The sequence below is a fragment of the Erpetoichthys calabaricus genome, chromosome 11 (genome assembly GCF_900747795.2).
Source record: "Erpetoichthys calabaricus chromosome 11, fErpCal1.3, whole genome shotgun sequence".
Classification (NCBI taxonomy): Eukaryota; Metazoa; Chordata; class Cladistia; order Polypteriformes; family Polypteridae; genus Erpetoichthys; species Erpetoichthys calabaricus.
The window spans coordinates 146965574-146992662 of record NC_041404.2 but is presented as its reverse complement, the minus strand read 5'-3'; the positions used below and the strand labels follow the sequence as shown (position 1 = coordinate 146992662).

The window sequence follows — 27089 nt, the reverse complement described above, 5'->3', positions numbered from 1 at the left end:
CTTGTCAGAAAGTGAGTAAATAGGGAATTGTATGGAACAAATAATAGCAAAGGTAGTGGTATTCTTGGTCTGCAGGTCCTTGATAAACAAGAGGTGGCAAATCTACTGGAGTGCATGGTAAAGAATGTAAGGAGCAGGTGTGTACTACCCAAATTAAAATATGCATTTATGGTCTTGCATCAGTAGACAGATAAAAATTTATCAAAATAGCAGCTCTACTAGCAACTTAATTAAATGCGTATTTGTATGGTTATTTGTAAAGAAAAAAAGTCAGTTATGTAAATAAAATGTTTTATACAGAAAACAAATACCTGGAAGTGGAAGACTGCCTGAAGCATCTTGAGGCGGGTCTGAAGGGTGCAAGAGCAGGAAGACAGGGAGCTACTAATACACTGACGTAACCACAGAATGTTCTGCCACAAATAGGACACCTGGGTCAGTGAGAGAGAGAGAGAGAGAGAGAGGTGGAGTTAGAGTAATGCAACTTCCATACTATACAGATATACTGTTCATTGTGTGAATTTCATTAAAGGTATGTTATGGCTAAGGGTTTTAATTAGTAATGTTTACACAAAGGAAAATCAGAAAGAGGCAACTATCTGGAATATATTAGGAAGTGGTCTGCTCCTTTTTGTTTTTGGATCATTAATACATTTTTTATCTAAATACTCTTTATATTGTTATCTATTATGAGTATTATGGGTATTTATCAAAGGCTGCCACCATTTTGTGTGTCTGGTCGCTGTAATGCTGCATAGTAGCTATGCACATGATCACATGCCATGGCGACCATGATATACTGTATAAGATGGCCATTGGCACTGCTCAAGCATCTAAAGTTTTAGATCTCTTAAAGAAAGAACCTCATGAGAGACCTGTGCTCAAGCAAAATAAAAGGCTATCTTAGGAACAGTTCTGGTTTTGACTTCTGGGTTGTGTTTTGATTTTGGTTAAAAGATAAAACATTTACTAATTTTTTCTTTCTTTTGAGTACTCTCTTGCTTTTCCCCTAAAGAACATGTTCACTTGTGTCTGTCACATGTATCTAATTATTTGTCCATCACTCTGTCCAACTATAACATAATAACAGCAGATTGAAATTTGAAAAATCTCACATATACGTCAGTTAATATCAGTCCTTAGATAACTAATAATTGACAAAGTTTCTGGACATATTTGGCGTACTGGTGAAAAGAGTCTTTATACCTGTTATTCATTAATGTGTAGTGATTTTAGTTGTAAAACCATATAATACTGGGAAGAAAATAATTGATGTAGTTTGTCCAGGTCTTAGTGGGAGTTGGGAGTTAATGAGGTGGTTGGCTGCTATTGGACTAGATAATTCTAAATTTCTTCATCATTTCTCACTCACAAATGCCTTTCAAGTCATGTTCATCACCACACATCATCAGAATAATTGATAATGCAACAATGATTATTGTAGTGTCACTGGGGAATACAGCATAAACAGTAAAGCAGAAAACGAGAAAGAACATGACCTTATAATTGCCATTGTCCATCCCTTCCATGAGGATTCCTCTATCCTGTATTGATGACCCTATAATATTAGTAAAGCTGACTGTCAAAAAATTTGTTTCCAGAGTTAATACAAAGTAGGGGGACATTCCTGGTATTCCCACCTTAAAAATATGTGAAACAATTGTTGTGGAAAGGATACATATACATAAATATGATTTTGTTTTCAGATATATTTTTGTTATTTGTATTTTTTAAAGATATTGTTTTCTGTTTCTATGTTTTTGTATTCTTTTTGCTGCATATAGGTGTCATTTACTTGGTATAAATGAATCTGTATCTTACGATATCTGTAATTTCATTTCAACATGGTATTTTTAAATATTTTTACTTTTATTATATATCATTGCTTTTTCATTGTTGCATTGTTTCTTTTTCATTTTTATTTTCACTTACTATGTTTATACACATTTACTGTATTGGATTATGATTTCTGTATTAACTTTATTTACATTTTTTGAATGTTCTGTATTTCTTGTTATCTATTTCAAATATATGACTTTGACTTATACAATATTATTACTTTCTTTGCAAATTCATACTTATTAATATTAACTGGTCCAATCATAAAAATTTTCATATCTGTCACCCGTACCTTCCTATCATTTTTAGTATGTTCATTCATATTATTGATATAATAAACTACTATCTATCTATCTATCTATCTATCTATCTATCTATCTATCTATCTATCTATCTATCTATCTATCTATCTATCTATCTATCTATCTATCCTTTCAGAAGACAGGATTAGGAAAAGTAAAAGTAGAATACTTCCTTATGAATGATTTATACACACATTGTTTTTTAAATAGACATTGATATAATTTTTGCTTTTATTGTTCCCAAATGTGAAAATTAGAGAAAAAAAGATAAATATAAATCTCTAGCTCATGAATTTGAAATTCTTAGAGTATGTTGCTAGCAGGTGCTGCCCTTCTTGTTACAAAGCTTTCCTCATCTCACTGTTCTCTGAATTCCTTTTATTGCTTTGCACCCACACATAAAACATTCTAATTTTGGATAGCAAATGTTATTGCGACATTGTTATGTGGTGTAATGTGGAAAATGTGACAGTGGTGCAAAGTAACTTATATGTGCACACTACTTAGATCAAATAAGAAAAGAGGGCAGATCTTTAGCATTGGGATACAAAATGAAACTTATAGAAAGAGCTAAGGCAGCAGTTCTTCTCAAGTGATGAAGGTAAGTTACAAACAATAATGCGTTTTATCAGATTGCTTCCTTAATGTCAACCTCAAACCAGTAACATTTAGAAAACAGGTATAAGTTTCTCAGTGGCAGACATATGTGCAAATAGACAAGGGATCACTGTCTCTTAAAGGAAAAGGTAAAGATTACTTCCACATTTTCCTTCCTGTACATATAGCCTGTTTTTTTCCTTTTTAAGAAACACACCTGACGCAAGCTATACACCTGTTTGGCATGGGAATAGTTTACCTTTTTCCCCTTTGGCATATTTGTGCCCTTCATGCTCACTCACTTATCTCATTTCTCAGATGCTCTTCTCTCATGCACTGACACTGAAAAATTGGTCTCTCTTTTCAACTCATCTAGCTCTCACGCTCTGGATTGTACAGCTCCTTTAAAACTAAAAAAACCCAAGGTAAAGACTGTTGGCACCCCCTGGCTCTTAGACATGATTGCAGGAAGGCAGAGTTTAAGTGCAAAAGAGACAAATTTCAGGTCTCAAATGAAATTTTAAGGATTGTTTAAAGCTTCACCAAAGCCCTATTAAAACAGCTACAGCTAATCCCCAGACATGGATTCCTTGGAGACACATCATCCAATCAGTTACTTCCAGAAATTTCAGCCAGTGTCATCTGCCTAGTTATCTGAGTTGGTCTCACAACTTACTTAATGCCACTTACTGCCCCTTAGACATTATACCTTCACATCTTTTTAAGAAAGTTTTTATTACGATCTGCACCCTTACTTTGGCTATAATTAATAGTTCATTAACTAGCGGTGTTGTACCCTCTAGTTTTAAATGTGCAATCATGCAACCTCTATTAAAGAGACCTAGCCTAAACCCCAGTGACCAAAAAACTACAGGCCAATCTCCAAGCTACCATTTATTTCCAAGATATTGGAAAAATGTTGTATTCTCCCAGCTCTACTCTTACTTGAAAATATTTTAACATTTTTGACAAATTCCAGTCTGGCTTTAAAGTATTGCATGGCACAGAATCTGCCCTGGTGAAGGTACGGAATGACATTCTTCTCATATAGATTGTGGTTCTTGTGCAATTTTAATTCTGCTTGATCTTAGTGCAGCTTTTGACACAATCGACCATGACATTCTTTTAAAACTCTTGGAGGTCAAAGTTGGTTTGCAGGGCCCAGTGTTAAAATGGTTTACTTCCTACCTGAGAGAAGGAAGCTTCTCAGTCAGAACAGGTAACTGTTCCTTGTCCTCCACTCTCATTAAATGTGGCATTCCCCAAAGTGTGATTTTAGAGCCTCTTTTATTCTCACTATACATGCTTCCCCACAGCTTTATCTTCGAAAAATCTAATTTTTCGTATCATTGTTATGCAGATGGCACACCCAGTTTTACCTACCAGTTACAGCTGATAGCACCTGCTCTTTGAAGAAACTATTCAATTGCTTAGATGACATTAAATGCTGGATGGCAGGAACTTCCTTCGACTAAATGAAAACAAAATCTGAAGTAATTATATTTGGCCCCCCAAACTCTGTCACTAACCTTAATAGTGTGCTTGGTCTACTGTCCGTAAATTTGCATAATAAAGTTAAAAACCTTGATGTGTTTTTGGATGCTTCATTGAATTTTAATAAACAAGTCAGCGATGTTGTAAAGGCCAGCTTTTATCATCTTAGAACTATAGCCACGTTAAAGCAGATTTTATTTCATAAGGACCTGGAAATAGTTATCTGTGCTTTTATCACCTCTCGGTTTGACTTCTGTAATTTTCTGTATATTGGGCTGTCCCATTTCACACTGATTAAAAGTGTAGCTGCTAGACTTTTAACTGGAACAAAGAAAAGACAGCATATCAGTCCTGTTCTAGCTCATTTGCACTGGTTACCTGTGAAATACAGAGTTGATTTTAAAATTTTGCTATTTGTTTTTAAAGCACTTAATACATTTCAGATCTACTGCTTCCATATTCAGCACCCCTGGTCACTTAGGACATCCTCACAACAACTCCTCTCAGTTCCTCACTCACATCTCAAAACCAAAGGTAACCAGGCTTTCTCGGCAGCTGCCTCTAGACTTCGGAATAGTCTCCCATCCAACATTAAGTCCTGCCCTACCATTGATGAGTTTAAATCTAAATTAAAGACCCATCTTTTTACTTTCTCGTATACAAAGATTCGATGTTGAGATTTTGATGAATCTCGCCATTTTAGACTTCCCTTACTTTCTTGTATACAAAGTATAGGGAAAGTATTGGAATCGTCCAAAAATTTGATGTCTATGTTTTAGACCTCCCTCAGTCCGAAAATACCATTTTTGGAATTATGTCTGTGGGTCCGTCTCTGTGTGTGTGTAAGCATGATAATAACTTCAGTACTCTTTCACTTTGGTCAACCAAATTTTGCATACAAGGATTAGGTACAAAACGTAGAGTTCTATCAAATTTTGGGCTATGTCCACTAGCCTGAAGTGGTACTTTACCTTTTATTCATGCAGCAGCAGAGCCCAAGTTATTCAACATTACTTTTATTATAATTGTTCAATATATCATTAAATTGATTTTATTTATTGTTGATGGTTCTCTAATGTACATAATATAAAAATATAATCATTGTCTTGTGGTTTATTCCTCAAATATCCATCCCCATATCTGAGTATACAAGAAAATCTAGGGGAGACCACTCCCGATTTTTTCTCTTGCTTTCATTTCAGCTTGAGGGTTTTTGTCAAGTCCACTTATATGTTACTTTTAATTACATTTTAATAACTCTTACCCTCTTCTTCTTAATGTTATTTATTGTATTATATTTACTTTAATTTTAATTTTATTTAAATTTCTATTTTCTTACTTCTTGTGTGCATATTTTTTATATATTTTATATTGTACTATGTTATTTAGGTTGTTATATTTATATACTTATAATATACTTGTATACTGTATTATCTATATCTATTATGTATTTATTATATTACATATTTATTGACTATATTTATGTTTCTAGATTGCATAATACCATACATTGCATCAATGTTCATATTGCTTACTACACGTCAATAATGCTGCTACTTCTTTGTCTTGTCTTTGGAGAATGTCTTGTCTTGTTTGTGTTTTAATTTTAATTTTAAATTTTAATCTTAAATTTTAATTTTCATTTTAATTCTAATTTTAATTTTTTATTTGCACTTCATGTTGTTACACTGTGGACCCTGAGCTTCGCAATTTTGTCTATCTGTATACTTGTATATGGTTGAGATGACAATAAGGTTTGCTTTGACTTTGACTTACTATGTACAGTGCATCCAGAAAGTATTCACAGCGCATCACTTTTCCACATTTTGTTATGTTACAGCCTTATTCCAAAATGGATTAAATTCATTTTTTTCCTCAGAATTCTACACACAACACCCTATAATGACAACGTGAAAAAAAGTTTACTTGAGGTTTTTGCAAATTTATTAAAAATAAAAAAATTGAGAAAGCACATGTACATAAGTATTCACAGCCTTTGCCATGAAGCTCAAAATTGAGCTCAGGTGCATCCTGTTTCCCCTGATCATCCTTGAGATGTTTCTGCAGCTTAATTGGAGTCCACCTGTGGTAAATTCAGTTGATTGGACATGATTTGGAAAGGCACACACCTGTCTATATTAGTCCCACAGTTGACAGTTCATATCAGAGCATAAACCAAGCATGAAGTCAAAGGAATTGTCTGTAGACCTCTGAGACAGGATTGTCTCGAGGCACAAATCTGGGGAAGGTTACAGAAAAATTTCTGCTGCTTTGAAGGTCCCAATGAGCACAGTGGCCTCCATCATCCGTAAGTGGAAGAAGTTCGAAACCACCAGGACTCTTCCTAGAGCTGGCCGGCCATCTAAATTGAGCGATCGGGGGAGAAGGCCTTAGTCAGGGAGGTGACCAAGAACCCAATGGTCACTCTGTCAGAGCTCCAGAGGTCCTCTGTGGAGAGAGGAGAACTTTCCAGAAGGACAACCATCTCTGCAGCAATCCACCAATCAGGCCTGTATGGTAGAGTGGCCAGACGGAAGCCACTCCTTAGTAAAAGGCACATGGCAGCCTGCTTGGAGTTTGCCAAAAGGCACCTGAAGGACTCTCAGACCATGAGAAAGAAAATTCTCTGGTCTGATGAGACAAAGATTGAACTCTTTGGTGTGAATGCCAGGCATCACATCTGGGGGAAACCTGGCACCATCCCTACAGTTGAAGCATGGTGGTGGCAGCATCATGCTGTGGGGATGTTTTTCAGCTGCAGGGACTGGGAGACTAGTCAGGATAAAGTGAAAGATGACTGCAGCAATGTACAGAGACATCCTGGATGAAAACCTGCCCCAGAGTGCTCTTGACCTCAGACTGGGGCGATGGTTCATCTTTCAGCAGGATAATGACCCTAAGCACACAGCCAAGATATCAAAGGAATGGCTTCAGGACAACTCTGTGAATGTCCTTGAGTGGCCCAGCCAGAGCCCAGACTTGAATTCGATTGAACATCTCTGGAGAGATCTTAAAATGGCTGTGCACCGACACTTCCCATCCAACCTGATGGAGCTTGAGAGGCGCTGCAAAGAGGAATGGGCAACACTGGCCAAGGATAGGTGTGCCAAGCTTGTGGCATCATATTCAAAAAGACTTGAGGCTGGAATTGCTGCCAAAGGTGCATCGACAAAGTATTGAGCAAAGGCTGTGAATACTTATGTACATGTGATTTCTCAGTTTTTTTATTTTTAATAAATTTGCAAAAATCTCAAGTAAACTTTTTTCACGTTGTCATTATGGGGTGTTGTGTGCAGAATTCTGAGGAAAAAAATGAATTTAATCCATTTTGGAATAAGGCTGTAACATAGCAAAATGTGGAAAAAGTGATGCGCTGTGAATACTTTCCGGATGCACTGTATGTATTCTTTTAATCCAGAAAGCACTTTGGGTCAGCTCCTGTTGTTTTTAAATGTGCTATATAAATAAATGACTTGACTTGACTTCACTAGCATTCTCAAAAATGATTGTCTCATATCCAAAATTAAATAAAATGAACATTTGTTATAATTCCTAATGCAATAAAATTGTTTAAATGATTCAAAATTCACCAAAAAAAAGAAAACACAATGAATGAATGCTTTCTTACAAAGTTACTTTTGTACTGCAGGTGTCACCTAGCAGATTTGAGAAAGGATCATTTTTAAAGAAACAGACAGAATTAATCAGCAGCAAAAATACTTTTTAAGTGAGTACTTAAAACATAATGTTAATGTCTGAGGGCATCTTATGCTTTTCATTTTCACTGCAAAGGGTCATGTAATGAAGTTCTGCACCAACACACTTACCTTTGTGAACCATAGGAAGTCATGCATAAGGGAACTTGAGTAGGAGTCATCCATCTCCACTATAGGGATTTGCTCTTCTTGTGTTACCAGGACATTACCATCCCGATAAATTATTGATGTAAAATATAAACCCCTGAAAAAAAAATTAAAGAGTATTCATAAAATACATTTCCAAGCCCTCCCTCAGACTATTTAAACTGGCTAAAAAGGCTCAGAATTTAGGAGTCATTCATTTTTGGAGTTTCTGTTACTATTGCTGTGTTTTTGTTGTTGATTTTCTGTTTTTCCATCACTTTTTGCTTTGTATTAAGGATTCTGATTTCTAGGCAATGACTGGGGCATTTTTGCTGTGGTTTGTCTTGTGTCTCCTTTTGTTCCTCTGACCTTTTGTACCTTATTTTCTCACTTTTTCATTAAGAAATGTTTTATTTCTAAAGATTATGTGTTGCTGTTTTTGTGCACAAGCAGGATTAGAGATTATCCTTCTTCTCGTGGGACTTTTGGTTTCTTTTGGGACTTTTTTAATTGTTTGGCCTGCCCAGGTAAAACCAGCAGGTAGCCTTTGGAGAATGGATGATGTCAGGTGAGCCTCTGCTGGTCAGACTAAGTAGGATTCTGGCCTGCTCCCTAGCTTGTTTTTGGAGTCATTTCCCTTTTTGCCTTGGAGAAAACTGCATATCATAACACTGACCACATCTGATGACCAAAGGCCTTTTCATTTCCATTCTAATTCAAACTGTATTTACAATCCTGATATAAATAGTTTTGATGCGCAATAGTCATATTGCCACTAAATATGCAATTTAGGATATTCTGAGTTAATTGTCTCAAGAATTGGCTGCGATTTGCTCATTCACACATACCAAGATAATCTGGCACTTTCCTACGTGAAAAGCATTCACACATGAAAGTGTTCTGTTCTGCCCACCAACTGCATTTTTTTAGTCAAGTGCTATATTCATTGCATTTTTCATTACTTTGTATACTGTACTTGAATCTCAAAGTTGCAGACATGAAAAAAACTACTGATTAAAATAAGAACATAAGAGATTTGGGAAATGAGAGGAGTTCATCAAGCACGCTTGTTTAGCTAATATCTAAGCTGTCCCAATATCTTATCCAGTTTTTTCTTAAAGGTTCTCTAGGTTTCTGCTTCAACTACATGGCTCACTGGCTTGAGTCCTAAATGCACTTCCTTTTAATTTCCACTTGTGTCCTCATCATTCAGTTGAAATAATTCTGCTGGATCTTTTTTATTGATGCCTTTGAGAATTTTGAAGACCTGGATTAGGTCCCTACGTAGACTCCTCCGCTCATGTTTAATTCTCTGAGTCTGTCACAGGCATGTCCTTAAGTTCAGTGATGTGCCTCGTTGAAGTCCTCTGCATAGTTTCAAGTGCTGCTCTGTCTTTCTTGTAGCGTGGTGACCAGAAATGCACACAATACCGCAGATGCTGTGCATTATATATATATATATATATATATATATATATATATATATATATATATATATATATATATATATATATATATATATATATATATATATGTATGTATGTCTGAGCAAAACATTCCATGATATACTGTATACAGTATTAAAGTTTTTATGATATAACCTAATTTTTTTTTTTGCATTTTTAATAAGTTCTACACATTGCTTATATAATGAAAATGTTGTTTCAGCATAATCCCCTAAATCCATTTCTAAGGTTGCTTCCTTTAGGACAGTGTCTCCCATATTGTATTAATAATTGATGTTCCTTTTGCCCACATGCAGCACTTTACACTTTTCTACATTAAACTGCATTTTTCAAGTGTTCACCCAATCATAAAGCCTGTCCATGTCTTTTAGAATTATTTTTGCTGCCTCATTTGTGTCTACCATTCATCCAATTTTAATATCACCTGCAAATTTCACAAGTTTACTTACTATATTGAACTGTATGTCATTAATATAAATCGGAAAAAGCAATGGTCCAAGGTGCAGACCCCTGAGGTAAAACACTGATATCTTAATTTCATGTGAGGCATTCTCCTCTCATCTGTACTATTTGTCTCCTCCCAGTTAACCAACTTGAGATCCAGTTTTGTAGGTTGCTTCAGATGTAAACAGATTCTAGTTTCAGAATTAAATCTTAGGTGTGAGACAACTGAGTCAAAGGCTTTTGGAAAGCCTTGCATTGCCTGCTCAGAAAATTTAAAAGATTGGTTGGCAAGCTCTTTATCTTATAAGCCCATGCTGGCTGCTGGTTTATTCTCATATAGGCACTTTTCATATTTCATTCTTATTGCAGTTTCCATAATTTTATGGTACAGAAGTAAACGTTTGTTATTGGTAAACAGCAGTCAACTTCCAAACAACAAAGAAATAATGAATTATGTTGCAAATTATGTTACTGTATTTAAGAGGTGCTAATACCATGAAATAAAAGTGCTCAGCTCATCCTCTTTAACAGTCATTAAACAATTGTAGAGCTTCCAGTACAAAAAATCAGGGAAAGAATTTACATGTCCTTCACCACCTTACACAAAAATTCCTGCAAAAGGCAAGTGCACGATCCTACGGCTTCAATAGAAGAGGTACCAGCTTGTCTGCCTGAGCACATAAATCCTAAGTTGCTTTGTTAGAAAGAGAGCAAAACAGTACATATAAACTGAATAAGGAAATGATTGGGATTGATAGGAAGTATATCAATGCTCACTATAGTGATCTTTCTGCTTTGAGATCATTTTTACTTCCTGCCCTAACGCAGTGGCTATATCATAATTTACTGTAGTTAAGCTTATATCAACTCTTCCCTCACTGTATGGTGTAGGGCACAAGCAAAAAAATCTAAAAATATAGCCACTAAGAATAGTACCCAGCCAGAAGAGGAGATTTATACTCAAATACTAAAACATTATAGCTAAAATAAAATGTTTATTGTGCTAGAGATTTCATGAATTACTATAAAAGTACTTTTTTTAGGATTCTAATTTTACAGATGAAGTCAGCAATTCGGATTAGGAGGTTGGCTGGAATATTGCTCTTCCCAAAATTCCAGTTGACAATTTTGCACAATAAAGTAGAGTGGCACTTGACGACTTTCATGATAACACCATAGTAACCCATCTAACATAAATGAAAGAAGTTAATTTAATAATAAATGTAATTAGGGTAGAAAAATAAGTGATTTAGGGCGGCACGGTGGCGCAGTGGTAGCGCTGCTGCCTCGCAGTTAGGAGACCTGGGTTCGCTTCCCGGGTCCACCCTGCGTGGAGTTTGCATGTTCTCCCCGTGTCTGCGTGGGTTTCCTCCGGGCGCTCCGGTTTCCTCCCACAGTCCAAAGACATGCAGGTTAGGTGGATTGGTGATTCTAAATTGGCCCTAGTGTGTGCTTGGTGTGTGGGTGTGTTTGTGTGTGTCCTGCGGTGGGTTGGCACCCTGCCCAGGATTGGTTCCCTGCCTTGTGCCCTGTGTTGGCTGGGATTGGCTCCAGCAGACCCCCGTGACCCTGTGTTCGGATTCAGCGGGTTGGAAAATGGATGGATGAAATAAGTGATTTAGCAACAATACAACATAGCACTGAAGCATTAAATAAGGCATTTTTTTAAATTCTGATCTTCAGGGTTTAACATTTAAAAATCATATATCAGGAAAAATCTAAAAACAAAAAAGTTAGAATTTACAAAATTCCAGGTGGATTCTGGTGTTTTATGGCTGTGCAGAGTGATTTAACACATTTAATAAAGTACTACTGGTACTGAGTGTTATTTCTATGAAGTAACACCTTATGTTGGTTGACAAAATAAAAATAAACACGTCAAGAGCAGGCATTTACCTTTTCAGAGTTTTGATGTACTTGCTGGCTGGCTGGAAGAGATACCTCAGACTTTTTGAAACAGAGTGCTTTCTGGTCTGGGATTGGGCTTTGGATGCATCTAGGAAGAGAACATACCATCATACTGTCAAGTAGTGATGCATCTTCATATTTTTAGATTTCCAGTTTAAATTTTTAAGACAGAAAATACATTTAGGATTTCAGGATTTCTACTTTCATGTGATTTTTTTTAACTGTATAGCTGTTTAGACCACCAAACGTAAGATAATCATTATTTTAGACAGTAAAATGTTAGTCCAAATAAAAGATATTTGAGAGATATGTGTTGCTGTGACTAGTAATTTAGCTTGGTAATGGGCCAACAAGACTGAGTCAAAGGTTACAAAGATTTTTTGCAAAATTTTATATTATAACAAACATAAAAAGAAGCTAGAAAAGACCACAGGGTGAGAATCTGTCACAACACAGGATATCAAATATTAATTAGTTAAGTTTAAAGCAATATCAGATTACCAAGAGAATGAAACGGGAATAAAATTAGACCTTAATTTACTCAGTGTTAGCTAAGTATTTTTAAAATATAATTAATATATTCTAGACATTTTATTGCACTTCAGACAAATAAAAGGACTGCATACTATAGGAATTTGTAAAACTTTTTCATACATTCTTACCAAACTATTGAAATCAAATTTCTATGAGCATGCACAAACCTTCTTTTATTTCCAAGCAAGTTTTGTGATGTTTTCTACTGAGTTAACTTCACATTCTGGCTCTACGTTGTTCAAAATGTTGAGAAAAGTTGAATTTAGCATGATATCTGTATGTGTATGTGTGTCTGAGGAATATTGAAATAGATATTCACATCTTAAAATTACAGTTTTCGATGGAAAATTACACAGTTTTTTTATTGTGTACATCACCTGGATGACTATATTTCAGCAAAGATAGAACAATTTATAAAAAGCGGTTTCTGAGATATCTGCCCTGAATGCCAAGACCTACAATATGTACTGTACAATGATAACTTCTGAAAAAATTGATCTATAATTTTCAAGCTGCACTGTGTTTGCCTTGTTACAGGTTCCATGCCTATTGCCTTTAGTTTAATTTGGTCCAATGCATACCCCATATTCTTCAAAAACAGTTTGACCGATGTCCAATGATTACTGCTGTAAAAAATTGTTTAATTTTACACAGATTTTTGCAATCTGTTTCATTATAGTCATTGGATCAGGCCTATTGATTTGCAAAATGTTTGTGTAAGCAGTTTTAGAGATACTTCATTTATTGAAATATACATGAATGCACAGACAGAGACACACACCAGCACGTGCTTGCCCCACACACAAAGAAATTTGAAGATAGCAGACAGGTAGTGAAGATAGCAGACAGCTAACTTGTCTTTCCAGAGCACAGCTGGATGATGAAGAAAAACAAATGAACGCACACATACCCACACACACCTAGATCTATAAAGGTCGATGTGGATAGAGACGTTAGGCCACCCCATACTAATCTTTCAATCTATGCAGCTTCATTTGACCTAATATATTTGGTTTAAAATTAACTAATTTAAATGGTTCATTTGATTCACTTTACTGTTAATTTTACTCTACATGTACAAAATAAATATTAAAAAAATTGAATGTGCTTGATTCTATATAATTATACAGTACAGTCAGTTGTATTGTATTGTATAATCTTCTGTCACATGACTTCCTGTGGTATTACTAAAGAGGTAGTACTGCATTTGTTGTTTAAGTTTAATTGCTTTATCAATTATAATCTATGATTATAAATTATTTGTTATTACGTGTGGCAATCAACTTTTATTACCTGTCTTATTACACCAGGCCCTAGCATAATGTTACTTAATTATGTTTAATGCTGTTGTATGTTGCTTTGAATAAAAAACATCCATCCATCCATCCATTTTCCAACCCGCTGAATCCGAACACAGGGTCACGGGGGTCTGCTGGAGCCAATCCCAGCCAACACAGGGCACAAGGCAGGGAACCAATCCTGGGCAGGGTGCCAACCCACCGCAGGGCACACACAAACACACCCACACACCAAGCACACACTAGGGCCAATTTAGAATCGCCAATCCACCTAACCAGCATGTCTTTGGACTGTGGGAGGAAACCGGAGCGCCCGGAGGAAACCCACGCAGACACGGGGAGAACATGCAAACTCCACGCAGGGAGGACCCGGGAAGCGAACCCGGGTCCCCAGGTCTCCCAACTGCGAGGCAGCAGCGCTACCCACTGCGCCACCGTGCCGCCCAATAAAAAACATCTGCTAAGCAAATAAATACAACAAGTAAACTAAATGGACCATTCCATGCTGATTTTAAAGTTATGTTTTAAATATGTCCCTTTGAATCCTCTTAGCTTCTTTCACCTGTTTGCATTTTTCATCCCGTGCTTTATACCACTAGCCTGTACATTGTATCAAATATTATTTTAACTCTACACATCTTTGCTGTTTGTTCTTTTCCGTGGGTGGGTGAGAACAGTTCATTTCGTATTAAAATATGAGTTAAAATATGAGAACAATGCTGCCATAAAATAAAAACTTTTATACAAAATGATAGATAGATAGATAGATAGATAGATAGATAGATAGATAGATATATAGGAAAATGGGTTTATCACATTAATTTCACTAGTAAATGTCTATCCCATAATGTAAGCTTCTAAGTTCAAGTACCACTGCCTTGCATCTTCATATGGTGTACTTACCCTGACATGTGCCCTGCTGATGGGAATTTTTAACCTGCTGGAGTAGCTGCTCCAAAGCTTCTTTCTTCCCTTTGTCTCTTGGTGTTCGTCCATCAATCTCCCTCCAGTCTAATAACAAAACAACAAAAGTTTAATTCAGTCATTTAAATAATTTAATATTTAATTGATCACCATAATCTTATATTTTAAAGCCATAAAAGCACAAACAGTAAAACCAGCTCATGTATTATGTCATACCTTTATTGTCCAAGTTAAAGGGCTAGAATCACCAAACACATACTATTAGATCATGGGTGGAGAAAGAAAGAAAAATTTCCATTAACATTAGGACATCTGTTTATCTCCACAGCATCAGAAAAGTTAGGTATCTGTATCCTAAAGTACTATCTCAGATTATATAAAAGCATACTGTAAATTTTAAAGGACAATACAATCGCACACACTGCAGGCGGTGACAGTGATATGAGAGAGAGACTCATATGATAGTGACTGTGACTGTATATATAGAGAAAGCTAGAGGTTGGGAGCATGTACTGATAGCATGTTGCCGCATGCACCACAAATGAAACCAACTGGATTGGGACCTGAGTGCAGTGGGTGACCCACCAGCACCACACTGGAACAGTGTGAGTTTGTGCCCTAATCACTGGCATATGCAACACAGCAACATGGTCCTTCTTACAGACATTTTTGGAATACTATAGCCTGAAAATGACACAGCCATATTTCAGAAGTTAGACCACCCAGAATCAAAACCCAGCTGTCCACTTCCCTGAGGAAAGCTCTTGTCTGCTATGTCACTAAGGAGATGTTCAATTCAGAATGTTAAGAAAGGCAGGTTTTCTTACTTGTAACTTACCTCTTTCTTCTAGCTTGTATTATTATTCACTCCTACCCCACACTCCTACCCCACTCTAAGGTAATTTTAAAAGTGAGAGGAGTACTTTTAACATTTATGTGTCCTTGCCGTGAGTTTTGAAAATGGTACACTGCAACTCAGTTGAATAGGGTGTTTGTTTACTTTCATGTAGTGCTCCTCTTCTTTACATTCTTTACATCAATTGGCTGCCCAAATGACCCTCTCCTTGTGATGCTTGCAGTATACAACTTGGAACTGGTATGAAAACTCGTAAACAGTCTTGTAATAAGTCACACACTGCGATTCACTTAAGGTGATTAAAGAGTGATGAGATTTTAACAGGTCTAGTCCTTAAATATGGCATAATCTCCTTAAACTCTGCAAGTTGTTTTGAGACATAAATCTGATGTTGCCTTTAGGTAGTAACATGGTCTCCCCCTCACACCAAGATAAATGTATTCTCATAATTTTTACCCCTTTCAATAGATCCGTGTTCTGACCTAATTATAACAAAAAGTTAATTATTATAACAGTCACTTAAAGATGTGTAGGATCATCATTTGTGAATGTGAATTTAAAATATATTTGTATGCTTTTTTTGTAGGTATGCCTTTGTTGTAATTCAATTAAAATATGCACATATTACTTTTTTTGTTGTGGGTAGCGCTTCCCGGGTCCTCCCTGTGTGGAGTTTGCATGTTCTCCCCGTGTCTGCGTAGGTTTCCTCCGGGTACTCCGGTTTCCTCCCACAGTCCAATGACATGCAGGTTAGGTGGATTGGTGATTCTAAATTGTCCCTAGTGTGTGCTTGGTGTGTGAGTGTGTGTGTGTGTGCACCCTGCGGTGGGCTGGCGCCCTGCCTAGGGTTTGTTTCCTGCCTTGCACCCTGTGTTGGCTGGGATTGGCTCCAGCAGACCCCTGTGACCCTGTAGTTAGGATATAGCGGGTTGGATAATGGATTTATTATACATATTACTAAATACCATGATTGTGAAGAAATACCTTTGGCTTGAAAAATCCCAAATGTATATTTTAAACCCAATTTAGAGTTATAATGGCTGATATTTCTTCAGCAACTCCAACTTTCTTAAATAATGTTACAGAGATAAAAAAGCATCAAGGTAAAAACCTATTACTTTTACCTTTTTTCTGAATTTTAAGAAAAACGTTAATTAACTTACTGGATGGAGCAGCACAAGCTGGAAGAGAGTTCTGAGCAGGACTCCATCCCTTCATGTTGTATGCTGAAACTCTTACATAGTACTCAAAGCCCTAAAACACAGGCAGACAAAGACATCTGTTTAAAAAAAATACAAAGTGAACACATCAGTGTCGCTTTCTCACTTGTTATACTGAATTTATTCTCCCTGAAGTCATAATGGCTTTAACTAGCAAAGAGAAGTAAAAATATAAAGGAACCTGAGAAACACCAGAATGCAGAGACAGCCATGTTTATTTCATTTTAGTAAAATAAAACAAATGTAATCCCTACTATTACATTTTCCTCCTTCTGTGGTTGGGTTTAAAAGTGACACACTAGGGCTCTTCAGTTCCGCCTTCCTTCCAATAGATATTATAGCCTCAGGGTTGGACACCTCAAACTCTGTGACTGATGTCCCTAGACAGTGTTCACTTCATAATCCTTTACATACATGAGACTGAGACCAACCTGTCTCCACCTCTTTGCATAAGGATACTCTTTCAGAATCTTTTTTGAAATGCATACTAAATAAATTAGTTTGGTAATTGTATTGTGTTGTCATGAAAATAGATACATATTTCTGAATAATGAATTCAAAATATTTTGAACCTCATTTTGCTACCATTGTTTGTAACTATATAATCAAACTTCTCCAGTCTTTTAGCCACATTTTATTCATGATTATCCACCACTTCTGCACCAACATTATCAGTGCCTACAGCAGCCTCTACTGCATACTGTTTTAAAGGTTGATCAGTCTAAAATAAAACACCTGAAGAATTAAGTGAAGGCATAATATCATAATGACATGCAGTTAGTGTGGAGAATTGCAGTATTTCATCAGTAGCACCCAGCTTGAAATTGTATTAATCATAACTGCACATATCTGACTGACTCTGTCTTTAGATCTCCATATATTCAGATATCCGACTGCAAACCAACAATTTATCCACCAAATTCTTTACCTTTACTATGAGTTTGATCTTCAGTCCTCACTTCTGGGTATACAGTGGATTCAGAAACTCCTCAGACCTCTTCACTTTTTCACCTTTTGCTATGTTGCAGTCTTGTGCTAGAATCATTTCAATTCATTTTTTTCCCACATCATGCAATGCTGAGTACACCAGAATAACAAGCAAACGCAAAGGTTTTTCTTTGTAATTTTAGAAATATTTTCAAATGTATTAAATATAACAAACTGAAATTTCACAATGACACAAGTATTCTGACCTTTTTCTCAGTACTTAGTCGAAGACCCATGGGTAGAAATTATAGCCTGGATTCTCCTTGGATATGATGAGACAAGCTTTGCACACCTGAATTTGGCAATTTTATGCCATTCTTCTCTGAGGAACCTCACAGGCTTTCTCAGGTTGGATGTAGACTGTTGATGGACTGTCGGAGATGTTTCAGTTGGGTTGAAGTTTAGGCTCTGACTAAGCAACTCAAAGCTGTTTGTCCCTAAGCTACTCCTGTGTTGTCTTTAATTCGTGCTTAATGTAATTGTCATTTTGCAAGGTGAACCTTCCGCTCTGAGTGAAGTCCAGAGCACTGTGGATCAGGTTTTCATTGAAGATATCTCTACTTTGCACCATTCAGTTTTTCATCAACCCTGACCAGTTCCTGCTGCTGAAAGAAAAACCGACGGCATAATCCTGCCACCGCCATACTTTACCATTAGAATGGTATTGCACATATGTTGAGCAGAGCCTTGTTTCCTCCAGATTTAACAGTAATCTTGATTTAATTAGGCTGGAGAATATTGTTTCTAACAGTCTAGGAGGCCTTTAGGTGCCTTTTTGCAAAATTCGAGTGGGCTTTCATACATCATTTATTGAAGAGAGGCTTTTGTCTGGCCTCTCTGTCATAAAACTCAGACTGGTGGAGTGTTGCAGTGGTGGTTATTCTTCTGGAAGTTTCTTCCATCTCCACACAGTTTCTTTGGAGCCTAACCATGGCCCTGTTATCATGGCCTTTCTGTCATGATTGCTCAGTTTGGCCAGGTGGCCAGCTCTAGGTAGGGTCATGGTCATTCCAAACTTCTTCCATTTGAGAGTTATGGACACCACTGCACTCTTGGAAAATTTAAGTGCTATACAAATTTTTGTAGCCTTCTAGAACTCTGCCTTGACACAATGCTGTCACTAAGCTGTGCCGGCAATTTCTTCAACCTCATGGCTTAGGTTTTGCTCAGTTTTGGGACCTTCTAAAGATAGATGTGTGCATTTCCTAATCGTGTCAAGTCAGATAAACTGACCACAGCTGTACTCCAAACAAAATGTAGAACCATGTCAATAATGATCAATAGAATGGGATGTAACTGAGCCAGAGTTCATAGCAAAGGATCAGAATACTTACGTCAATGGGATATATATATATTTTTTAATACATTTGTAAAAGTTTCTAAAATCCTGTTTTCAGTTTGTCTTCTATGATATTAAGTGTTGTTTGATGAATATGGTGAATTTTAGTTCAAGACTGCAACACAGAAATTTTCAAAATAATGAAGGGGTCTGAATAGTTTCTGAAGGCACTGTAAATGCAGACGGACATGGACAGGGGAAGAGTATCTCACCAAAAACCTAATATGTCTATGTGTATTGTCTCTTCAGAAAAGAGAAAACTGTGTAGTTGCAAGATCTGAAGTCATTAATCCGTCCACTGGTTACTTCTGTGGATCTGCAAAAAAATCCCTGAGCATCTATCATTAGTCTGATGACATGGGTAGTAGATGGGATCAACTCATTAGTGGAAAGGTGATAGAGAGAACATGTGAGAGAGAGAAAAAGTAGAGTGTCAGTAATATCCTGTTTTTGTCAAAAATCACTGACTGGAAAAAGGGGTAGGACACACAGGGCCAGTGGATTTCTTCTAAAAGAACACTATAGATTCATTCTTTACGAGGTGGTACAGTATATACAAAACCTTCAGCAGTGACAGTGTTTATATGAATCCAGTACAGTCTAACTCTTAATTAGACAAGCAAATTGTGTGTGTATGAGTGGTAAACTAAATTGCTGCTGAAGCTAATCTACATCTTCATTATTTTAGAGTTCCCTATAATGTTCTTGCATTCATCCCATTCAAAAATGTCTCTTTTCAGAAGCTAACGCACAGTAAGTGCTGTGAACTGTGATGTGCAAACTGCCCCTTCTCAAGCATGCGTTGTTTTCCTTGCATCATACTAATCCTGCTTTCTCAGTTTGTTTCAGTAGTACTGCCTAGATTAATCCTCCATTTTGATGAAAAGCCTCATCTTGTGTTATGGGATATTCTAGTATCAGACGAATAAATATACTTAAAGCATGAACTATAGGCAGCTGAGTATAGGAAAAAAAGTTAATTTAATTGAAAGCCAAAATTAAAGTGGAGCCCAAGCACAATTATAAGCAGCACTTTTTCCATGGAAGCTGAAGCCAAAGAATGTTCAGCTCAGTGTTTTCCACTCATGCATGGAGAATAACAGCATTTTTTGTAACGTTAAAGTTTTGCTTTTGTCTTCCCATTACAAACATTAGAGAAAAGGTTGAGTTCATATTATTGTAATATAAAAAATGGGAAAAGAATTTAAAAGCTAATAAGCATGGTAACAAGCATATTCAAAATAAGAACATGCTTTGAAAAAGAATCTTGGCCTATAGCCAGACTATTTTCAGTGCAGAGAAGCAACTGGCTGTTTTATTTGCTTTTTCTCTTTTTAAGTGATTATGATACTTTCATCTTTGATACACAAGGAGATTGAATTACCAAAGGTTATTGAAAATAATACAAGCCACGCTCACATCACACAAGAATAAATTAATCAAAAAGAAGAAAAACGTTTGGGTATATTTAGTATGTTGTAAACTCCAGAAAGGCAAACCTCGTCTGTTGCCTCACTGGTTGTTTCACTCAAGACTTACAGCAGCAGCTTATTCTTTAAACTCCTTCATACTAGTTGTACAGAGAAGTAATTCACAAAGACTCATCTTTTCTTTTCTCTTCTGGATTTACATAATGTTTTTCCCCTGTTAAAACTCTAAACTGATCTAGAAATCAGTTCTCATATTATCCAAAATCTAGCTACATTACAGTGGCTCCAAGTCATTTTTAGCATCTTCTCCAAGAGCTAAACTCATTAGAAGACTCAAAGCTCTTAGCACCCACTCCTTATCACAATATAAAAGTATCAATGGTTTCTGTAAAGCAGCATGAAAGTATAACATGTCTACAGCTCAGCTCTGCCAGCTAGATCAATCAGTCTTTATTGTCATCAGGGGCACCGTCACAAGGTACTTCAGAAAGCAAGCAAAAATGTAATCCAGAGACAGCAGAGAACGTCTTACTGAAATTATTATAAATACATAAAAACAGTAAATGGAGCACCAAAAAATTCAGTCCATATATACAAATAAAAAAACAAGAAAAGTCTTGTTGAATCATACAGTATGTTAGGATTTAATTGTGTATCAAATTTTGTGATCCAGGAAATATATATATATATATATATATATATATATATATATATATATATATATATATATATATATATTTTTAGAGTCCATTGGAAAGTCACCATTTTCTTTTGCATGTATTTGCTGCACTTTTGTGGGCCCCTTGTTAGGATACATGATGGTTATCATGGGCGTGTCCTCAGAGGTCGTGACCTGAGTATTGCAATGTAACAGATTTTCTGAGGTAATCTTTCACTATCTGAGTTGCAGATGAAAAGCCCAATTCAATTGCTTTCTAAAAATCTTTCTGCTTCATTCTTTTGTGTATTGACCTTTGCTTTTTCTCCTGACTTAGTATCTTACTCTTCGTTTTTGGCCACTCTGCTTTCTTTAATCTCCTGGTTTTGACCCATTTCTGCTTTCACGTCCTTCTCCTGTTTACTTCAAATCTTTGCCCTATAGATACTGTATAACATCAAGTGTATTATAATTTGTTTAGCTGAGCAGTAAGCACAGTACTACCTTGCTTTTCGAACAAAACCTGGCAGTACTTTAAAAGTGGGTATTTCTCAGCTTCCTCAAATGTCTCATCAATATGCACTTTATTCTTAACTGCCTTTGGCATTTTGATCAGGTTTGAGTAAGTGAGGAAGTGTAACTGGGTATGCTCTGAGATAAAGTGGTGTCTGGCCCAGGGTTGCTTCCTACTTTGCATCTTTGCTTGATAGAGAGTTACACATGGAGACTCCCTGTGTAATGGAAAATACAGGTTCAGAAATTGTGGAGGAAAGATTTTTTGTTAGAATCTGATTTAGATTTTTCATAGATTGGGTTTTAGAAAATAATTTTTAAAGGGGCACTTAATGATTATTTACTATTGTCAATGCTGCAGATAATGTCCACACCACTCTCCAACATCAACAACCAAACCAAGGTTAGTTACCTTTGGTGTTGAAATCAGGACTTTACAAACCGGTAATTATTTTGATTTGCTGCTATATTCAGCCAGACAATTTAATTATAAAAAGAAATTTTATTACAGTTCATTTTTGCTAAATAATATAGAAAACCTGTATTTGATTTTCTTTATTAATTAATAAAGCAATAATGTATGTAATTACAGGCAAATTAGTACAATTTTTTTTACCTTTTTGTAAACTATGCGAAAGAATACAAAAATAGAAAAGGAAAATTTATAACGCTGTGCTGTTAGAATATACTACATGCAAAAGAATGAATTCTTTTAAAAAAATGTTTTTGCATATGCCCCATTGTGGTAGTAGTGAAGTTAAAGAAAAGTATAATCATCAGTGCTATTCTGTAGTGTTGAAATTATAATTGTAAAAACTCTGCAGTGCTTTTGTATTCCTGAATGATGAAGAGAGTCTTTAACATTCTGTAGTGGATCAGAATCCTACTTACAGTGGTCAGTCCCAAGATGGTGTACTGGAGAATGTTCAACTTGTCAATGATGGCTTCACCCAAGACAGAAGAGAACGATGGTGTATGACTCCATTCCACTGACAAGATAAGTGCATTTGAAAACATTACAATGTTTGCTTCACATCTTGTGCAACATTCTTCCCTAATAATAAGATTGTGCTCTCCTGCACAGAATTTGATCATACCAATTTATATATAAATATTGAATAATGTTTACCAATAATATATTAAAGTTGAATTTGAATTAATTGCTAAAACCATTGCTATTTTATTTTTTATTTTATATACTTAGTGTATAGATCTGGTAAAAACAGTTTTCAGCCCCTTATGCAAGGTGCATACCAACAAATGCACCATGATTTTATTTTTTTATCAATGTGCTCCACGGTCTCCTTCACTGTTCAGATCTATTTACTGGGAACACATTATGTTATTAGAAATGTTATTAAATTTGTTAGATGCATTGGGGCTGTAATCGTAGCAAATATATGATGACAAGCACTAGGTTTATGTGCAACCACAGATAAACAGTTTAATCAGTGTAAAGTTCAGTCCATCTGATAAATAGGACAAGTATTATAAAGAACAGAGCCCAAAAAAAATACAAATCCAATAACTGTCATTTTACAGTTACCCTCGTAATACACTCTGGAGACAACACTAATCTTAAACCAGTTCACCTTTAAATTCATTATAGTAATTTACTGTATGTAAATATACAGGATTCTGTTATCATGCATTTTTGGGTTGTCAAAACCAAGTTAGGTCTCCTGCACTCACCGCGATACTTGGTCACTACTGCAGAATTAACATGGACTGGTTCCTGAAAGCTGACAGTCAAGCTACAGATACTGTTGACAGAAAGACGAACATTGCTGGGTGCTTCAGGTGGGCCTGTAACAGAAAATCAAGTTACACAGATTTCACAATGTGAGAGATCATTTACTCCACTTAGTAAAAAATAAAGCCTTATTCACTGCATATTTCATGGTCTGATGATCTGATGTCCTAAGTGTTGTAAAACAGTGTTTCTGCATCACTGGATCATGAGTTGCCGCTGCTGAGTTGCCAGTCACCGTTTTTGTGTCACAAGCTCATGAAAAAAATAGCCATTTCAGCTACTTATTGGCTCATTTTATCAAGGGCGAAACACTTCATAATTTATTCAGTTTCAAAATGCACAAGTGGGAGTAATTCCACCCCACATATGCCCCCCTCCCATACCCCCCCAGGCCCGCCATAAAATCTTCCTCCTAACCTTACTTTTCAAAACATGCTCAGGAGCTCCTCTTGGTAAGTGAACATAAATAGGTAATGCTGGGTCCCAATGCCAAAAAGGCGTAGAAAGCCTGTTGTGCTTAGATATGATTGCACATATTAAACAGTCATCCACTTAAAGCACTTTTTCCCTTTGATTCTATAGTAGCTTGTTTGTTTGTTCTTTTATTACTTTTCCACCATCTTTATCTCTCAACTTGAGCAAAATGGAAGGACACTGATGTCTGAAAATGGGTGCAGTAGGCTACCTATTGTATTTGTGATATTTAAATACTATGAAATGTTTGCCACTAATTGTAATTTGGAGACTCACTGTAATTTCATCACAGATAGTCACACAAACTATGGGATTGTATTTTCAGAAACAAATGTACTTAAACCTAACCGTAATTAACCATATCAAAAGGAAGAAACAAGTAAATAGTGTGTGCATTAATTATCATCCTCCCTGTCCTTGGTAGGAAACATGTTAAGGTTTGTGCCACCCTTTCAGGAAGGCACACTTGTATTATTGTAGACAAATTGTGTGATGTATTTGAATTTAATATTGTATGCATTTCTTGGTAAATGGGGGTAAAGGGATTAGTGAAGATAGAAAACAGTAAAACACATAAAAATAAATATTTGACAATTAAAAAAACCATTTATGATGGTTTGTTTTTGTTCTTTTGTTGCTTTTATCAAAAGATTGGGATTTAAGAGAAAGGTTTTTAACCTAAAAAGACTTCTGTCTGCCTGTGCTGACAAGTTTGTGTGTTGTTTATCTGCATGCCGTGTATTTTATATGGTGAAGATAGGGTTTTTGGTATTTCATGAGCTGCATCATAGGATATTAAACGCTGAATGTTTCCTGATTGCTGGAAGCACAGTGATCAGTATTCAACATTATAATTATATATGCATACAACAGCAAGGGACACCAGAAAGAAAACAGTCCTGGACAGGACATTAGTCCATGGCAGGACCCAACAGGCACATAATCAATACTCACACAGCAGGCAGTTTGGATTCTCCAATTAACCTAAAATGCTTGTTTGGAAAACCCAAACAAAATAGGTGATAACATGCAATTTCCAAGTGGACAGTGATGTGGGATTAGAATCCAGGACCCAGTATCTGCACAGTTTATTGTGTTGTAGAGTTTGTTTTTGCATAAATTTGCCATTTTTACTTATCAATCTTCACTCAGTAACCCATAATGACAAAGTGAAAAACATTTTCAAAAAGGTTTCACAAATTTATTAAAAATAAAAAACTAATTTTAAGTATTCAGATCCTTAATTCAGTACTTTATACAAGAGCTCCTTAGGCAGCAATTACAGCTTTGAGTCTTCTTGGCTATGTCTCTACAAGCTGTGCACACCTGGATTTGGACTGTTTATCTCATTCTTCCTGGCAGATCCTCTGCAGCTCAGTTAGATTGAATGAAAAGTGTCTGCTAGTCATTGTGCTGAAAGGTGAACCATCATCTCAGTCAAAGGTCACATGTACTCCAAAGCAGGACCTCTCTTTATCTGGCTTCCTTCATCCTTCCCTCAGTTCTGACCTGTCTCTCTGTAATTGCCACTGAGAAGCTCCTCCAAACCAGGATGCTGCCACCAATCTGCTCCACAACAGGAATGGCATCAGGAAGATGATGAGCAGTGCCTGGTCTTCACAAGACATAGTACTTAGAGTTCTGGCAAAGTCATCCATTTATAATAAAATCTACAACACAATAAAGTGTGCAGAAAGGAAGTGAAAGGATCCGAATATTTTCTGAATCCTCTGTATATTAAAAAATTATAAGTCAAGAGTAAGTGTATTTTATTGTGTTGTGCATATTCTTATTGTCTTGGATATCTGAGACAGTGTGTCCTTTCTATTTCTTATAAACTAGTTTGGAAGCCCTGTGGCCTCCTCTTTACTCACGCGCATGTTCGAATCCTGCTTGCATTCTCTTGAATAGCCGGAGACGCCATTCCCATGCGTTTAGCTGCTTCTGTTTCTCAAAGTCATCTTGCTCAGTGGGTGCTTGGTTTAGCACCTGTGCAGTCAGGTCATTCACTCTTTGTTCCGCTTCCCGAACAAGCGTTGCCAAATGCAGTGCACGACTCTCCAAACTGACAACTGCAATCAAATGAAATTAACCCTGAAAATTCATCATTTCTCACTGTGTTGTATTGCACACAAAGTAAACAATAAATAGAATAAGTCTGATAATAAACAGGAATTACCATACTGTGTTGTGGTTTCTGTCTGTTGTTTATTACTAAATAAATGAACTAGCAAAGGACTAAAAAGTCTTTGTAATCTTAACAAGATTTTTCTTCAGTGTACCATTATATACATGGGAATGGACTGCAGGCAGGTTTCAGTATGGTCATTGAAAAATACAGTCATGATTTTAAAACAAAACTCTATTATTAATAAAATTTTTATGAGTACGTAGGGTAGAATTTAGAAGATCTCAGAATTTAGCTTCTTTTCTTGTAAGGAGCCATGTTAGGTGAACGATATGCTGCTGAACATAACTAAATGAAATGGTACAAATGGATTTATAAGTTTTGTAAAGAAAAAACTTCTCTTGAATATCACACGGTGTGTCTCCAGAAGCAGCTGACAATGTCATCAAATTTAATTTTTGGCATACTGGGCTGATTGTTAGCCACAGTGTAGAAGCAGCTGACCCAACTTATCTCTAGTTGTGCTGAGGTCATAGATAGAGCAAGCTGGATCAATAGCTTTTTCACACTTGCAGTTTATAGTTATGATCATATTACACACAAAAATATTGAATTACCGATTCAGTTTGGTGCCGTTTTACTTGTCAGACCCTCTTCAATGGATGACTACAGCTCATAAAGAGATCTGCTCGAGTGAATTGTAAAAAGCTTGCAGTAATACAGGAAATCAGAGGAGGTACACATACTTTTCATGGAGGTATACACCCACTTTTTAGCACTGACTTTAAAGAGTGAGGTGTTGTACATTGATGTTTTGTGCATGTTCTAAAGTTTGTCATCTCATTTTCTAAACCACTTAATCCAGACCAGGGTTGCAGGGGAGGGGGCTGAAACAGATCCTGGACAGAGCGCCAGTCCATTGTAGGGTGAACACACACATACACACCAGTGTAGGGCCAATTTAGAATTTAGCCTTTAATTCACCTAACCTTCGTTCCTTTGAACAGTGGGGTGAAACCAACACAGACACAGGGAGAACATGCAAACTCCACAGAGTGGGGACCTGGGAAGCAAACCTTAGAC

General features: G+C 36.3%; 1 protein-coding gene across 3 annotated transcripts in view; it reads right to left on the bottom strand.

Moving 5' to 3' along the window:
• LOC114661132 (ankyrin repeat and fibronectin type-III domain-containing protein 1) overlaps window positions 1–27089 on the bottom strand; it is a 261597-nt gene that overhangs the window by 27302 nt on the left and 207206 nt on the right. For all 3 annotated transcript variants that reach the window (XM_051933396.1, XM_028814281.2, XM_051933397.1), the window contains 8 exons: window positions 25753–25950; window positions 23344–23457; window positions 22543–22640; window positions 16668–16758; window positions 14628–14735; window positions 11881–11980; window positions 8060–8192; window positions 312–431 (listed from right to left, as the gene is read on the bottom strand). In XM_051933396.1, coding sequence (XP_051789356.1) covers window positions 312–431; window positions 8060–8192; window positions 11881–11980; window positions 14628–14735; window positions 16668–16758; window positions 22543–22640; window positions 23344–23457; window positions 25753–25950 — 962 coding nt within the window. The remainder of the gene's footprint in view (window positions 1–311; window positions 432–8059; window positions 8193–11880; window positions 11981–14627; window positions 14736–16667; window positions 16759–22542; window positions 22641–23343; window positions 23458–25752; window positions 25951–27089) is intronic.